This window comes from Nyctereutes procyonoides, unplaced genomic scaffold (genome assembly GCF_905146905.1).
Source record: "Nyctereutes procyonoides isolate TBG_1078 unplaced genomic scaffold, NYPRO_anot_genome, whole genome shotgun sequence".
Taxonomy (NCBI): domain Eukaryota; kingdom Metazoa; phylum Chordata; class Mammalia; order Carnivora; family Canidae; genus Nyctereutes; species Nyctereutes procyonoides.
The window spans coordinates 19,534,753-19,552,097 of NW_026575147.1; the positions used below are offsets into that span (position 1 = coordinate 19,534,753).

At 52.8% G+C, this 17,345-nt stretch overlaps 1 protein-coding gene across 2 annotated transcripts; it reads left to right on the forward strand.

Moving 5' to 3' along the window:
- Positions 1-3,272: 3,272 nt before the first annotated feature.
- PLEKHO1 (pleckstrin homology domain containing O1) lies at positions 3,273-12,449 on the forward strand. Of its 2 annotated transcripts, XM_055312715.1 has the most exons (6): positions 3,276-3,724; positions 4,231-4,377; positions 9,064-9,204; positions 9,900-10,004; positions 10,395-10,496; positions 11,638-12,449. In XM_055312715.1, the coding sequence occupies exons 1-6, from the start codon at positions 3,698-3,700 to the stop codon at positions 12,340-12,342; spliced, it is 1,227 nt and encodes a 408-aa protein (XP_055168690.1). In that variant the 5' UTR covers positions 3,276-3,697; the 3' UTR covers positions 12,343-12,449. The 2 variants fall into 2 exon arrangements, with proteins under 2 accessions (XP_055168691.1, XP_055168690.1); XM_055312716.1 differs by lacking the exon at positions 9,900-10,004 and having other exon boundaries at positions 3,273-3,724.
- Positions 12,450-17,345: the final 4,896 nt, after the last annotated feature.

Below are 17,345 nucleotides of genomic sequence, written 5' to 3' on the forward strand. Positions count from 1 at the left end.
TTATTCATGAGAGTGAGAGAGAGACAGAGACACAGGCAGAGGGAGAAGCAGGCTCCATGCAGGGAACCTGACGTGGGACTCGATCCCAGGTCTCCAAGATCACGTCCTGGGCTGAAGGCGGCGCTAAACCGCTGAGCCACCCAGGGTGCCCAATTTTTACCCTTTAAAAACAGCATTTTAGTTAAAGTTTCATGTGGTTTTAATGACCTCTCTTCTATAGATTAAAATATCCTAGTCAAATGTCCCATTTACTCTACAAAAGCCGAGGCACTTTTTTACCAAAACAACTGTTTGACCTCAGTAAACTTGCAGGCAGCAACTCAGTCCTTATCGCTGATAGCTCCTTTCTTCCTCAAGTTTAGTGGCTTATAAAACAGCTGAAGAATAAAGTTACTGGCAGTTGTGTCTTATCCATGGTGATGCTGTTAGGGAGGTAACCCCATCACAAGTCCTCCCAGTATCTTATCTCCGCCAAAGAGAGGAATTGGTCTGAGTCATTTTTGTGATTTATGTGTATGGTGGTGTCAAGCTCACTCAGGAGACAGTGCTGTGAAACGTGTAAGAGAACCCATAAATTCTCACTGAGATTTCTCACTTAAGAATTGGTCTTTGGGGCAGCCCCAGTGGCGCAGTGGTTTAGCACTGCCCTGCAGCCTGGAGTGTGATCTTGGAGACCCGGGATCGAGTCCCGCGTCAGGCTCCCTGCATGGAGCCTGCTTCTCCCTCTGCCTGTGTCTCGTGTCTCTGTCTCTGTCTCTCTCTGTCTCTATGAATAAATAAATAAAATCTTAAAAAAAAAAAAAAAAGAATTGGTCTTTGGAAACAGTCCTAAGTCAAAGATCCCAATTCAGGTGCCATGAAGTTCACCTGGTGAGAGAGAAATCAGTTGAAGAATAGGCCCAAGAAGAGTATGGCACAGGCAGAGATGTAACAGACAAAGGGAGGCAAAGTGAGGGAAGGTAGGGGCAGGATAGTAAGATGAGGCAGTACAGGGGTGCAGGTTAGTGAAAGAGAGAGAAAAGCCCAGAGATTTATATAACGTCTTAAGGAGCAAATAGGCAGGAAAGGTTCTCCAGCCCACATGCATCTGTTCTGGAATCTGAAAATTACTTTGGAGGGTTTTGATTTTTTAGCAGTCCCTCTGCCTGATGTTCCACAAAGCTCCTGCACAAGGACCCCACTACCTTGCATACAGAAGACACTCAAATATTTGTTGACTTTTAAGAGGAGGGGAAAGAAAGATGAGGCAGATCATGAATTGTTTCCCATAAACCATAATTATTTAAACTATGACTCCAAACCACTCTGATCTGCCTGGCCAGCAGATCATGCAGGCTAATTTTTCCTCCCCAGTATACTGGGACATTCTGCTTCCTCATTTATGAAGATACCTTCGATTTTTACTTCTTTTTAAAGCACTTTTTAAGCAGCAAGTGAGAAATAGAGGCGGTGAGAAGGGGAGAGGTGTGTGTGTGTGTGTGTGTGTGGGTGTGTGTGTGTGTGTGTGGGTGTGTGTGTGGGTGTGTGTACACAAAGCCTAAACAGTAGACTGGAGTCAGAACACCTGGATTCTAAGCCATTTAGCCAGTAACTTGCTGTGTAAACTTGGACAAGTCAATTGATTTGCCATGCAGTTTACTCATTTTCCAAGTGGGAATAATATTATATACACCTCACAAGGTGGCACTAAAGATTTCAAGAAATGATATACAAGAGCATTTTGAAAGGATAAATTTCTGTAATAGGGGAATTAATTACTATAGTAAATGAAAAGAGGTTAAAAGGAGTATTGTTGAATTAGGAGGAAAGGGGGTGTCTGGGAAGGGAGAAAAGCCCCTCTGCCATTTGACAGATGCCAGAAAAAGCCAAGACCACCCCATTCCTGAAACCACAAAATTGGGGAATACTCTATCTTGAGACGTCTCCAGAAAAAAGAGTTCTCTTTTCCTGCTCGTGTGCCAGGAATTTGTATTCATTTGTGACTATTGCATGTCTATCATATGCCAGCTTATTGTTAGCTTATTACTGTTCAATAATTAGCACTGGAAGGTAATACTTGTGTATTTTCATAGGACTTTCACAGGTCATCTCCTGTATTCCACTAACCTTCCTCGTTGATGGAATCGGCAGTTCAGCCCTCACCGTTTAATATGTATGTGGAGGAACAGAGTCCTAAAGAAATTCAGTGACTTGGGGCACCTGAGTGGCTCAGTCTGTTAAGTGTCCACCTGGACTCTGGGTTTCATCTCAGGTCATGATGCCATGGTCGTAAGATGGAGCCCCACCTGGGCTCTACATTCAGTGTAGAGTCTGCTTTCCCTCTCCCTCTGCTCCTCCCTCTCTCAAATAAATAATATCTAGAAAAGAGAGAGAGAAAGAAAAAGAAATTCACTGACTTGACCAAAGGCCACAAAGTAGTGATGATGAAACTATTCCCCCAATCTGGGTTTCCTGACTCCCCTCCTCCCGTTAAATATGTACTGGGGAAAAAATGAAGTCACTAAAATGTTGGTCTGCAAGCTGTGAGGCGGATCTGGTGTAGGAGGCATCAGCAGAGGTTCCTCGGGTCAGGGCAACCCCCAGCCATTGACCCCTTCCCTTCACTGGACTCGAATCAGAGGTTTCCATGGATGGGATGTTTCCACCTCCATGCAGCAGGAAGAGACACGCAGGTAAGAGGAAGTTTAAGCCTCACCTGAAGCTTCTATTTAAAGCCACATGGTCCTCTGGACAAGGCCTCTGGCGACAGAGAAATCCACTCCTGCCAGTACTTACCGTGTGTGTCTGTTCATCTCTCAGCCATCCTGAGTCTCCCTTTTCTCTGTGCAATGGAGAGAGCACACTACCCACCTCGTACTTAGGAGGCTCCAAGAAGGCCCGAGGCTTTGTAAATGGGTAGAAACGTGCATTATCATTAACTCACGTCCCCCGCGACCCTCTGCACACACCTAAAACTTTTCCCCAACACGACCCACCCAGGCCACTGTCTCTACCACGGGGCGTGTGCGTCCCAGATGCCCGCTGTCGGTGAGGCGGGCGCCCTCCCACCTCCCGCTCTTGTTTTTGTTTGTTTGGGAGGGAGCCGATCTCGATCTAGGTGATCTCGGTCTTCCGCAATCTCTCTCCGCTATCCGCTCCCGCCGCCCCCGCCGGCCGTCTGGGTCTCGGGCTCCGCCCCCGGCTCCGGCCGCAGGTGCGAGCGCGGGCCCCGCGCCCCGCGCCCCGCGCCCCGCGCCCCGCGCCCCGCGCCCCCGCCCCGGGGAGCCGCTCTCCGGCGGGCGTTAGGTCTGTCTCCCTCACCCTCCTCGAGTCGGAAACAAAGGAGGGGGGTGGGGGAGCGCACCATCCCCGGCTCCGCGATTCGCCCTTTATTCTGAACTCGCAACGTCAGCGGGCCGTGGATGGAGGCGCGGGGCGCGGGCCGGGAGGCGGCGGCGGGGGCGCGCGGGGGCCCGGGCCGCGTGGGCGCCGGCATGGAGGGCGCCGGGGGGCGGGGAGCGGGCGTGCGTGCGAGTGCGAGAGCGAGTGCGAGTGCGAGAGCGAGTGCGAGAGCGAGGGAGGCCGGCCTTTAGTGTAACCGGAGCTACAAAGAAGGGGAGAGTCCGGGCGCGGGAGGGCGGAGCGGCGGCGGCGGCGGCGGCGGCGGGGGCAGCTCCGCCGGCCGGGCCCCTTCCCCGCGCCCGCGCCCCCGGGAACGATGAAGAAGAACCATCCCACCAAGAGGGTGAGTGTGCCCGCCGCGCCCGGGACCCCGGGCCGGCCCCTCGAGCTGTTGTGCGTCGCCTCGGGCCGGGGGCTCGCACTCGGCTGACTTTGCTGCCTGCCCCCGGCCCCGGCCCCGGCCCCGGCCCCGGCCCCGGCCCCGGCCGCCTGCGGGCGCGCTGCAGCGGCGGGGAGACAATGAGGAACCCAGGGAGCTGCCTCGGATGCCGGCGCGGCGGGACCGGGGCCGCGGGAGGGGGCGGGGGCCGGGCGGGCGAGGCCCCCGCGCCCGGGCCGCGGCCGGGACCCGTCGGTCGTGAGGAGGGCGAGGCCGGCGGGGCAGGGGGCCCGGAGTGGCAGCCTTCGGGGGCGCGGGCGGCGGACGGCGGGGCGCCGGGAGCGCAGCCTCGGGGGGACGGTCACGAGGACCGCGGGGACCGGGCCGCCGAGGGGGGTCGTGAGGGCCGGAACGACACGGGCGCGTAGCGGCAGCCGCTGACCGGCCGGTTGTGCTCTCGCCCGGGGCAGGGGCTTCAGGATGGCAGCCACCAGTGCGCGCCGCCGGAGAAGGTCGGCTGGGTCCGGAAATTCTGCGGGAAAGGGATTTTCAGGGAGATCTGGAAAAACCGTTATGTGGTGCTGAAGGGGGACCAGCTGTACATCTCGGAGAAGGAGGTAGGCGCCCTTCGCCCCCGTCTCTGTTTCCTCCTGTCCCGTGCTGTCCCTCCGCAGGGGACCTGCCTGCCTCCGTGCCCCCCTGCCCTCCCCCCTCCCCCCTTTTGTGCAGAAGCAAGTTCAGCAGTTCAGCTGGTCTCGACCCCTGTCGCATCTGCAGAGAAAGGTCACCCTTTATCCAGAAAACCCGAGTCAGAATTCCAAGTTGAGTGTCCATCTTATTTAATGATTTTTCTCAGCCAACACCTTTCTGACAAGGATGATAACCCCCCTCCCAGGATGTCCCAAAAGTTCTAAGTGTCCCCTGCTGCCCCCTGCTCTATCCTGGCAAGCTAGCTGGAGGTAGGATTTTTTTTTTTCTTTGCCAGAGCTGCTGAAAAACTCTACTGGGTTTCTTCTCCACCTCTTCCCGCTCCCCTACCCAAGCCAGCTAACCTCTTTCCTGTCTCTAGCCGGGGGCAGATGCAGGCCATATTGCAAGTACAGCTGCCCCAATCACAGAAAACACATGCACAGCCCTGGGTCAGTCTCCTATGGCCTCAGGCAGAGTGTCTGTGAGTGGCAGTTATTTCTGTTGAAGCCAGTGATCCTAACCAGTATGCTTCCCACTCCATTAAAAGAAGAAGAAGGAGAAGCAAGGAACTCATTCACCACCCTCTTCATAACTTCTCCCATTTGTATCAGAAAGGAGACAAATGGAGTCACCAACCCCTTATCTGTCTCTGGGTAATTAAAATGAAAACCACAGTCTACATTCAGAACCTGAGCCCGGATCATTGAATCCACACTCTTCTCCCTTTTCTCTCTTATTTCTGGAGCTCGGTTAACACTTGAGAAACTGACATTGGCCTCCATGAGGTGAAAGACATTCAGTCCCTCCTTCTGAGACGCTGTCAACACTAGCTTGGAGACTGTCCTGTGCTCCCCGGGTGGCACGGCCCCTCCTGCCCCGTGTTCCCTCACCCCAGAGCTAACTGGGAAGTCCACCCTGAGCTCTAACCTCTTCTGCCTTCTGCAGTAGACTATATTGAGGTAAATAAATCCTTTTATGGTATTGAAACAGACACAGACACAGCCCTAGAGAAAGTAATCGTCTCGACAGAACATGTAGCTAGGCAAGTAGGGAAGAACTAAGCCATGCCAGGGCCAGAGCAATCCCTCTTCGGGGTGTTTCAACCTGACTGTTGACGCCAGGCGGGAACTTGGTGATGGTAGGTGGTGAGAGAAGCCTTTGATAGGATTCATTTTTAAGGGCTACCTCCACCCAACCCCAAATCCTGTAGATGGTTTTCCAATTTTCTGGCATTCCAATTTAAAAATAATAATAACAACAACAACAAGCAAGTGTCAAAGTGTATCTCCTGTCTTCCCCGAACTTCATAATGGCAGGAGACTCTGGTGAGCAATTGGAAAGAACTTCCGATATGTCAACAGTGAAAGGGTAGAAGGAACAAGAGATCTTTTCTCATTTGTATTTGTACAGAGAACAGAGTCTGGAGCAAAAGTGTGCTTGCTCCTTGTTTGTGGAGGAAAGAGTACAGAGACTGGGGGAAGGATGAATGACCTCAGCCTCCGAGGCCTGGTGTCCTATGAGTCAGGAGCATCTGACCAGTCATGGGGCCTGCTGCCCCCTGCCGAGAGGGGTGCAGGAGCAGTGGGCACAGGCCTATCCTTACACCTCTTCTTTGGAGCCTGTCCCCTGCTCAGGCAGCCCTGGACTAAGGATGAAGCTACTGGAGGACTCTATGCTCTATTCTCTTCGCTTCCCACAAGCTCTAGAGCTAACAGATTCAAGATTTTTTTTAATTATTTAATTTTTTTAAGTTTTTATTTATTTATTCATGAGAGATGCAGGCAAAGGGAGAAGCAGGCTCCCCACAGGGAGCCCAATGCAGGACTCGATCCCAGGACCCAGGGATCACACCCTGAGCTGAAGGCAAATGCTCAACCACTGAGCCGCCCAGGCGTCCCTCAAGATATTTTTTTAATGCAAAGTATGATGTTTGTAATTTATGTAGTAATGTAAGAACATCCCTAACCCATGGGACGCCTGGATGGCTCAGCGGTTGAGCATCTGCCTTTGACTCAGGGCGTGATCCTGGGGTCCCAGGATCGAGTTCTACATCAGGCTCCCTATGGGGAGCCTGCTTCTCCCTCTGCCTGTGTCTCTGCCTCTCTCTGTGTGTCTCTTATGAATAAACAAATAAAATCTTAAAAAAAAAGAATATTCGTAACCCTCTCCCCTCGAATTTTCTTTCTTTGTTGCTTCTCCATATAAAGCCAGGCTCTCCCGCCCATCAAAGAAATCCTCCTGTATTTTTTGTTATTAATCATTTTCCTCATTCTCAAAAGGTACCTTATGATCATGAGGTTGATGTGTTGGAACAGAAACTTGATCTTCTGGAGATCTCCTGGTAGAGGAAATTGGGCATCTTTCTTGGCAAGGGAAAAGCCCTGTCTGTGGGTCAGCAGAGGGTGGGGTTAGCTTTGGAAAATGGGTAGTTATAAATGAGGCTTTGGGAATTTGGTGGAGGAAAAACCGTACAGTGGAGAGCAAAGGTCTCAGAGTTGTGTACCTTCCGTGGGAATTGGAATCTACCGGTCCTGCTGCCTGTCTTGCCCCTGCCCTATCATGGCCTAACCTCTGTCCCTGCATCCTCCTTCCTTGTCACCCGAGTCCAGGGCAGAATGCCCCCTCCCTTCACTTCCCTTCCTGTAAGGAAAACAGAACAAGGACCTCTCCTCCCCTGGCCCTGCACACACACCCAGCACTTTCCTCTCTAAGACTTCTGGCATCTGCTGATAGTCTCAAGCCTGAGGAAGGAGGACGGGAGGATGCAGCACATCATCCTCCCTCCCTGCCCCCATGCTTCTGGGAATTGTCCTCAGATACCCCTTGCCGATATCTTCTCTGCTTCCATCCCCAGTCCTGCCTGGCCCAGAGCCGGGGAGCCCCAGAAGGGGGAGGGCCCTGGAGGAGGCCGGTCGTGCCAGAGCAGATGGGCAGATGGGCAGATTGATGGGCAGCCATCGACCCACACGAGGCTGTGTGATCAGCCTTCCGCCTCTGGGCCCGCCTCTGGGCCCAGCAGCCCGTCCGAAGAACAGAGAGATACCAGACCAGAGATGGGCTGGGGGTGGAAGAGAAAAGCGCTCCTCTACTTCAGGGCTGGGGAGAGCCAGGAGAATAGATGAAGCCACCTGGGCACCCAGTTCCCGCTGTGGCGCTTGGGAAGTAATTCTAGTCGGGGAGGGTGGGTGACTTCCAAGTAGACACGAGACTACTTTTATCTGCTTGTTTAGCTTTAACAAGACAGGCACTGGTGCTTTTCATCACTCGTCCCAGGAAAGCACAAGCAGTGCGTTCCCAGGGTCCTTGGAGGCGGCAGAGGGCCAGAGGGCTTGCGGATGTCAGGCTGCTGGTGTCTAAGGCCCTCTCTTCCTGTGAGCCAGCACAGTCCGGGAGTCACAGCCTCCCGGCACCCCCAGTCCCAGTCCGGGGATGGCGGGGGGTCACCTTAGTGGGGAGGACAAACAACTGAGAGATTTCAAACAGACCTCGGCAGAAATCTTACTGGAATTTGCTTTGCGGCGCTCAGCACAGGCTGGTGGGCATCAGGGGATGTAGACAGAATAAGGGTCTCCGGTGAGACACTGAGCAAGAGGGTGAGGGCCCGAGTGCCGGCTGAAGCTGGGAAGGGCAGCACCAGGTGCAGGGGAGGCTCCAGGGCAGGGGAGGGCCACACGTAGACAGAACTTCCAGCAGGAAGGGGCTTCGGCTCTCACTGGAACCGTGCAAGGAAGTAGCAGGGCGCAGATCTGATCCTCCGTCCTCCAGGGACAGAATAAGTGCATCTTTGTCGACGGAGAGGTGGATGGATGCCCTCAGTGGCCTTCGAGGCCTGCAGGGGCAAGGCTGGGTTGTCCTGGTTCCTGGGAGGGAGGAAGGAGAATAAGTAGTACAGGCATGTTTCTTGGCCTTGTCTGAACAAATTCAACACATGGATCCAGGGAACTGCTGTTTTTGTGATGCTGAAGTTCCTGAAATGAAGGAGGTAGATGACTCTTTTTGATAGTATATATTTGAGGAGGGAGTCAGGTCAGGTAAGAAAGCCCAGCTGGCCCAGCCAGTGGAGTAGGCAACGCTTCATCTTGGGGTTCTAAGTTCGAGCCCCACATTGGGTGTAGAGATTACTTTAAAAAATAATAAATAAATAAATAAATAAATAAATAACCAACACGTTTAATAAGATGGGGGAGACCTTTGCCTCAAGACATCCCCCAATACGGCCGGTGCTTTTATTTCCTCCCTTGGGAGATCAACAGCAGTCCAGGGATGATGATAGGATTAACCTGTTAGCCATGTAAGCCTTGTCTTTTGAAGGACATAATGGGGGTCCTAAGGAAGAGAGACATCCTGGGGCTCTGGAAACAGTAGCTTAGCTGGAGAGCGTGTGGATAGGGTTTACATGGAAGCCCACCTGAGGAGTTTGGGGTTTGAGGGCTGCCCCAGGGCTGTGTCCCTGTCCGGCCTGTGTGGGCCTTGGGTGAGACAGCTCTCCTATCCTGTTCTCCCTCCCCTCTTCTTAGGCTTATCCTGCTTCCCAAGACCGGTCCAAATCAACAGTCTGAGGGAAGGCATGAAGTAATTTTATCCTCAGCACCTCACGTCTAACCCTCCCTTAGGTAAAAGATGAGAAAAATATTCAAGAGGTGTTTGACCTGAGTGACTATGAGAAGTGTGAAGAGCTCCGGAAATCCAAAAGCAGGAGCAAGAAAAATCATAGCAAGTTTACTCTTGCCCACTCCAAACAGCCCGGCAACACGGTAGGTTTGTCCTGCCTCCTTGGCCACTAGAACATTGCCGCTTGCATGGGTGGGTGGGTGGGGTGCTGGGGGTGAAGAACACCCTCCCCCTTTGGGTTCCATCCCCCATTCCTGGCTCAGATGGCCTTGCTCTTCTACCAGCTTTTGTTATTTAACCTGAGAATATGTGGCCATTTCCTTCCCTGCAGGCAAAGCAGCTTTTAAACTGTCCAGTCACAAAGATCATCTCTCTCGCTTGCTCTCTCACATACACGCCCATATACACCACACATCTCTTGGAAGAAAATCACTTTTCCCTGTACCTGATAGATGGTTGAAGTTCTGAACCCAGTTTCTCTTGTCTGAGAGAATTCAGGGAAGATCCTGTTACATTCTGTTTACTCACACATTAAAGATCTTTATTTTAGTCTCTGTCCTTTATCATTTATCAAACCTCCTTATAATTATCTCCAGTGACAGATGTATATCCATTACCCTTCTTAGCTTGTCCTTGGTCATTTCTAAAGGAACCTCTAAGCTGTGGCATCTTCTAGGAATAGGGGCCAGTTTTTTTAGTTCTGTGGGTGACTCTGGAAGCAGAAACTCTCCTATGAGCTGAGTCTAAGAGAATGAGATGATAATTCCTTATTTCTTTACTGTCCTAGTGAGGCACCCACCCTAAAACCCTGGCTGAATCAAGAATCTTCCCCTCACAGGCTCCCAACCTGATCTTCCTAGCAGTGAGTCCAGAAGAGAAGGAATCATGGATCAGTGCCCTCAACTCTGCTATCACCCGAGCCAAGAACCGCATCTTGGATGAGGTCAGGGGGGCTCATTTGGGGAGGAGGAACAGCAGGGCAGAGGCAGTAACCATGACTCACTAAAGGGACAGATTATGGGTGGACCACACTTAACCTGCTACCCCCATGAGCTATACTTCTTTAGCTCCCTTTGCAAACCCCATTCTCCCACCTTTTACGTCTTTCTGCCAACTCTTTCTGTGCTTTGGATGCATGGGGCCAGCCTTGGAACCCCCCCCCCCACACACACACACACACCACCACCACCCCTCACAGGGGCCATAAAGGCTTTGTCTTTGAATTTTCTCAGAAGCAGTTAATGGGTGGGTTTATTTCCCAGTCGAGGACTCAGGGGCTGCTTCACATGGGTCTGTGAGAACACCCATGACTCATCACAGTGCATCTCTTCAGGTCACCGTGGAGGAGGATAGTTATCTCGCCCACCCCACTCGAGACAGGGCAAAAATCCAACACTCCCGCCGCCCCCCAACTCGAGGACACCTGATGGCTGTGGTATGTAAGATTGTAAGGGTGTAAAACTTATTGAAGGGCCAACTCCACATTAGTCTGTCTCAGACAAGACTATCTGAGACGGCCCACCAGAGGCATTTGCCATACCAAGGTCAAAGGCTAGGGAAGCCCCTTCACCCCGTCCCCCAGCCCAATTCCTCCAAGCAGAAATATTTATTTAGTACCTACTATGAGTTCAAAAGTCCTTGCCCTCTATCAGTTTATCATCCCCTGTGGGAAATGAGATCTACCCACAAGGAAAGTGAAAAATAGCAGCAGTGATTGCTGTGCCGCGGGGCCTGTTACTGTGCAGTGGCCAGCTGTCCTGAGGGGGAACAGCACGAGGCTCTGTACCATGCAGCCCCGTGACACGCCAAGTGCTGGTCCCTTTCACTGTCCAAGCGCTCAGTCTCTAGGGAGGCAGGCAGATGTGTAGAGTGGAAAGAATATAGGCTTTGGAAACAACCAGGTTGGAACCCAGCTTTGCAATCTCTTCTCCCTGTGATTCCCTGAGGCTCTATGTCTTCAGCAGTAGAGTAGAGCAGTCACCATGCCCACCTTGAAGGGCTGCTGGGAGGAATGAACGACTCAAGCCACATATGTACGAGGATGCATGAGGGGCTGAATAATACCCGTATTATTTTTTTTTATTACGGTATTCTGGAAGTAGAACAAGTTTTCCTGTAAGGCAAGGGGTTGTGGCTCTTTAGAACAGAGGCGGTTGAGGTGTGTGGCTGGGAGGGCACCGATTACTGTGTGCCGTGGAGCATCCCGTGTGTGCCAGACCCCAAAAGATGCTCAAAGTCCATGAGATGGAGAAGAAAGGCACTCTTGGGGAGGTCTGTAGGAAAGTGGAGAACATGGGAAACAAGCAGAAGTTACTTTAAGACACAGAAGAATAAGAGAAAAGTTCAAATCACTATCAAAGGAATAAGAAATCGTAAAAACAAGTCAGAAAGTTGTTAGGATGGAGCACTTCTCATTTAGGGGAAGCGTGTTGAGGGGGAAATGGCAGTCTGAGCATGCGTGTGTGTGTGTGTGTGTGTGTGTGTCTCTCTCTCTCTCTCTCTCTCTCTGGCAGTCACTCCCAACAGGCCCCCTATGGCAGTCCACCCCCTTCATTCCCATCCTCTCCCCCCTCTAGGCCTCCACCTCTACCTCGGATGGGATGCTGACCTTGGACTTGATCCAGGAGGAGGAGCCTTCCCCTGAGGAGCGCACCTCCTGCGCCGACAGCTTCAGGGTGGACCTGGACAAGTCAGCGGCCCAGCTAGCAGGCAGCCGGCGGAGAGCAGACTCGGACCACGTCCAGCCCTCCTCGGAGCGGGCCGGCGGCCTTCCCCGGTCTTGGGAGAAGCCGGACAAAGGGGCCACCTATACCCCTCAGGCACCCAAGAAGCTGACCCCTACAGAGAAAGGCCGCTGTGCCTCCCTGGAGGAGATCCTGTCCCGGCGGGACGCTGTCCCCCCCTGCACCCTCCCGCTGCAGCCCGAGGACCCCCCCACCCTCCTCCCGCCCCACCCGGCCCAGCTGTCCCGGATCCAGGACCTGGTAGCCAGGAAACTGGAAAAGACTCAGGAGCTGCTGGCAGAGGTTCAGGGCCTGGGAGACGGGAAGCGGAAGGCCAAGGACCCCCCTTGGTCTCCCCCTGATTCCGAGTCAGAACAGCTGCTGCTAGAGACAGAGCGGCTGCTGGGAGAGGCGTCGTCGAACTGGAGCCAGGCGAAGAGGGTGCTGCAGGAGGTCCGGGAGCTGAGGGACCTGTACAGACAGATGGACCTGCACAGCCCTGACTCCCACCTCAGACCAGCTGCTCAGCACAGTCAGTACCGCAAGAGCCTCATGTGAAGGAAGGGGCTGGCATCTGGAACTCGGGGGGCTCGGACTTTTACCTCCAAGTGTCGCAGGATAAAGCTTTTTTATTTACCTCAGTCAAAAAAAGGAAAAACACACAACTCGTTGCTCTTGCTGCTCCCCAATCCTCCTCCCATCCTCCTATCCTGCCCTCCTCGCCTCCCTTCTCCGGGTCTGTCTCTCTGATGCCTAAATTGCCTCAGATTTGGGGGGGTGACCCCTATAGTGGTAAGAAGCTTTTACCTAGATGAAGAGAGAGGGGAATAAAGGCATAGTCTAGCCATTTAGACATGGCAGGGAATGTCCTGCTGTTCCCTAGGACCCAAGGACGTGGATAAGCTAAGTTTGGGGGGAAGGCTTTTGCTCTGAGGTCCCAGTCCAGGTTTTCAGTCTGAGGGTGCAATTTCAGCTGCCCAGCTCTAGTCCTAGGGATATGGAAGCCATAGCCACTTGCCTGTGTACACAGAAGTGACATCCATCCTGGCCCAGAGTGGGAGTTGTGGGATCCCACAAGGTGCACCAGCTTCTTGCTCATCCTCTGAATGACATCGAGCGGCCTGGATTTCTTACTTGCCGCGTTTCATCCCTCGTTTCCCACATCTCTCCCAACCCTGACTCAGAGATCCGGTGCTGGACAGTTGGGGTTGGCCTGGTCCCTAGGTGAGGGGGGCCCGGTGCAGGGGAACTTAGGGCATACTTACTAAGAACGAAACTAATTTGCAATGCAAGCTGGGCAAGACTGGGGGGAAACCAAACATGTGCCCAAGTTCCTCTTTTGGCCAATCTAGGGTTTCCTGTAGCCTCTCCCTCTCCTTCCTCAGACCTCTCCCAATACTCATCAAGCCCCAACTTAAGCAAAACATCTTTATGCTCGTACCACCACCCTCCTGGCCAGGCTCCCTTGCATTCTTGTCAATGGCAGATCTCACACTATTTTGTTGGCTTCTTCCTCTGAACTTCCTGAGAACAGGTTAGCAACAGTGACATGGTCCAGAGAAAAGTTATGAAGGCAAGAGCGGAGTAGGTTTTGACAAGGAGACAGAGAGTCTTATGTCAACTAACGGGGTTAGAAACCACTTGGAAGTATATGCACCTCTTCCCACCCCTTGGCCCCTTCCCTAGCTCTCCACTTGCCTCCAACAGCCAAGCCCTGGCACTTCTCTTGGGGTGAGAGGGGAGATGGGGGAGACCATGGGGACAGACTGTGTGGGCACTGGCAGTGAGGCTGCCCTCATGGGACATTCAGGAAGATTCAGTAGGAGGGAGAGAAGGGAAATCCTCTGGGTGAAGCACCGACCCTTCACCTCCCATTCTTCTGCTTTGCTGTTACTTCCACATCCCAAGTAAGCGAGATGGGCAATGTCTCCATGTTAAACGGTCTGCATGGAAGGGAGGTGCTGCGTTTTCTGTAGCCCTGCATGCGGCCCTGAGAATTGTCCCTAGAGCTAGCCCATAGTTCTCTAAACAACTCTCCTCCCTGAGGAATACGTACCCCAGTACCCCACCTGAGAGGGAGAGGCCGCCTGAGTGTCCTCCCAGGGTTTCCTGGGGTAGCAGGTAAAGAAATCTGGGTCTGCAGACTTCTCCTCTCCTGCGCTCAGCATGGTCAGCACACCCACCCATTGCCAAATCATGAAAATCCAGGTTAAAATAGTTACTTTCTTTGTAGAAGTCCCCATCTTTGTATGTATTTTATTTTACCAGCATTTTCCCTCTTTTTATTCCTTTCTGCTCCACGTGATAAAAGACAAAAGTGAAAAGGACACATATATCCCAACATGCCAAGTATCTGTGGCTGCCAGGGGAGCTAGAGGACAGAGGGAGGCCCTGGGAGGAGAGGTGGGTGAGGGGAGCAGAAAAGAAAGATCAGGCCCCTGGGAGATGGAGGGCCAGGCACTCGGCTCCTGCGACCTCCTGGGCACCAGAAGCAGGCCACAGGGCAGTAAAATGAGCCCCGCTTTGGAACCAGACAGATGCGGGTTCAGATTTACTTACAAGGCCCTGGATGAGGCACCAGCTTTCTGCGTGTTGGTTTTCTCATCTGCAAAATGGAGAGTTCTCGTTGGGCAAACGACAGACAGAGATGCCTGAAGGCCAGGAGATCAGTAAAGGGCTGCTGGCACTTCCCGGGGCCTGGCCACGTGGCTGTGGCCACTGTGATCAGCGGCAACGCCGGGGCAGTAAGGCCTCCGGAGCCAGGCCGGGGTCCCCACCACCGTGCTCCAGCGTGGGAGCCGTGACCACACCCCACACGCAGGGCCCACGCCCTTGCTCTGAGGACAGCGGGCACCAGGGATGCGCTGAGGCCTGGGACAGAGGAGCAGCACAAGGTCTCCTGTCTCCAGGAGCTGCAGTCTTCCCTCGAGGACACCAGCCGAGGACACCAGCTGCAAGCTTACCCCAAAGGTGGGTGGCCAGCACGGCTCAGGAAAGGAGGGAGCCCCGCCCCAGGCAGCAGCAGGATGGGAGGCAGGCAGGGACCCACAGCATGGGAGCCCAGCCTCCCCTCTCCCAGATCTCTCCCCTCCTTCCAGCATCCCAGTTTCTCTACCTGCCATATTGCCTCCACTCCTGCCCAGTTGCTGGGTTCTGGGGTAAACAGGTAGCTCGAGTAGGGGGGGACAGGAGCCAACTTGCTTACTACCCCGTTGCCAGTACACCTGCATCTGTGTGTGTTTTCCTCCTCCCTTGGTCTCTCCCATCAATTGTGCTATCTTCTTTTCTTACACAAATGCACTGGAGAAGGGAGAATCTTTGGGGAGGCCCTAGGATGGGGAGATGAGGAGCTCCAGGATGCGCAGTTGAAAGGGTCAGGAGTGGAGACAGGTGAAGAACTCAATGCCTGAAATTCCATATTTCAGTGACATTTTTACCCACTTTGCCTGTTCTTCCCCACCCACTCGGTAAGTAGGGGTTTGGGGAACAGGAGGCCAATGTCTGAAGTGTTGACCTGAAGTGCTGACGGCTTCCTAGGCATGCTGTTCCGCACAGCCCGTAGGCGGTTTAAGGTGAGAAGAAAGAGGAGAAGCCCACGAGTTTCTCTGACTCCGGCTCCAGACTTCCAAAAGCATTGCCATGCTGAGCCTGGAGCTCTGACCCTAGTCCCAGCCCCTCTGTCAACAGTATATTTTACCATATTCTCCCCAGAAACCAGCCCCCCCCATCACTTCCCCTCTACCCCGCCCAGGCAAGCGGACGCAGCCCTGTAGCACAGCCCTAGAAGCCCAGCTCCAGCCTCCTCCCCTTCTCACCCCCAGCCCCTGCGTGGTTCGTTTCTCTTCCTCCTTTCTTCCAAGCTCCCAGTCTCCCAACCGCAGCAGCCAATCCCCAGCCTGCTCTGGAGCCACACCATATAAGGAGAGATTGGAAAGAAACCGGAGTAAAAGCGAGAGCAAACACACACACACACACTCGCATGCATGCGCACACACCCCAGCACACGCACACACCCAAGAGTTTGAGCACCTCTCTGCACATGACCCTGTGTCTGTTCAACCATGTGTATGACACCAGTCCCACCGTCCCCTGTCCCAGGCTCACCCCACCCACAGAACCAGGAACCTGTTTGCTCTTCCTCGCCTTTATTCACAGCCCCTGAGACCATCACTCCAACCAGTTGCCTCTGACCCAGATTTTCTGCACTAATTACAAGCCTAACGAGATCTAACAAACACCCAACTTAGAACAGCTGAGACCCTTGAGGTCAATTAGTACAACCCAGCTCAGCTCAGGAAGTGAGAGATGAGCCAGAAACTCTTGTACTTGCCTCACCCCAACCCCAACCCAACCCTGGCCTTGGAAGCAGGCAGGGGGAGAATGCAAAAATTAGCAGAACCAGTTTAAAAATAGGATCTTGGAGAGTTAACAAATGTGTGGAAAACTGCGTTAAGGTTGGAAAGAATACAGCATCTCCTAAGTTATCAGTTGGGTAGGGGCTGGTGCAGTAACAGAAATGAGGGACATAAGGCAGTTTTCCTTTTCTCAAGGACAAAATGGAGAAGAGTAACTCGTGGAAGAGGGGGCAGCACTAGAATCTGGATCTGCACCTCAGTCTCCAACTCTTAATGCCTCTTCCTCTTTGCTTCCTGCTTTGGACAAGTTGGGGTTGTCTCCCCTGTCTTTCCTGATGGTTTGGAATAACTCTGAAATCACTTCTTTCTTTCAGAAATGCTAGCTTCAGCCTCATTTCTTGCTTTTCCTTCTTCCAGATATTAAAACAGTGAGAGGGAACAGATCCTTCTTCCCAAGAAACACAAAAAAAGTGTAGAATAAAGGTGATCAGGTGTGGGTTAACCAAGTATTGCAATGATGCCCACATGACTGTCTTCTAGATGAAGACTAAGAAGAAATAGAAGTGGTAGCAGCTGGTTGCTTTTGCAGCTTTCCTACCTGGCAGCAACTACAACACAACAGAAAGAAGATGGAGCAGGGCAGCGTGCTTCTCATTTCCCGGAGTTCCCATCTTTAGGTGGCAAAACAAGGCAGATTCTAGAATGGTTTCCTGTCCTCTCGGCCTCCCCGCAAGCTCCTTTGCAAGGTGATTTTACTGTTCCTCCACTCAAGAGGCATCTCTGTATCTCCAACTGCCATTTGAATCTCGGTTTGCCTCGTAACTTGCTTTGATCGACATGATGTGCTGTTGTGTAAGTTGCAGAGCTTAGACCCTAAAAGGTCCTGCAGTCCCGTCACCGCATGTAAGAAGCCCAGGCTTCTTCAAATTCAGTTATATACAAGAAGCTTGGACTAGCATTCTTGAGAATGTGAGACCACATGGGGAAAGAGGTCCTGAAACCACACAGAATCTTCCCAACATCCAAGCCTCCACACAAACTCTGGCTAAACGTAGGACACCATGCAAGACCCGAAGGCCAACTGTCTGGTCAACCCACAGAATTGTGAGAAATTCATAAATTATTGTTGTCCTAAGCCGCTAAGTTCTGGCATGATTTGCCATTCAGCAATACATACTGAAGCAGAAATTGGTATGTGGAAGTGGG

Bases quoted from the DNA above. Each gene is read 5' to 3' on its own strand.
- PLEKHO1 (XM_055312715.1), top strand. From the start codon at position 3,698: ATGAAGAAGAACCATCCCACCAAGAGG. The intron at 4,378-9,063 runs GTAGGCGCCCTT...ACCCTCCCTTAG, and splicing joins TGTACATCTCGGAGAAGGAG to GTAAAAGATGAGAAAAATAT. The intron at 10,497-11,637 runs GTATGTAAGATT...TCCCCCCTCTAG, and splicing joins GAGGACACCTGATGGCTGTG to GCCTCCACCTCTACCTCGGA.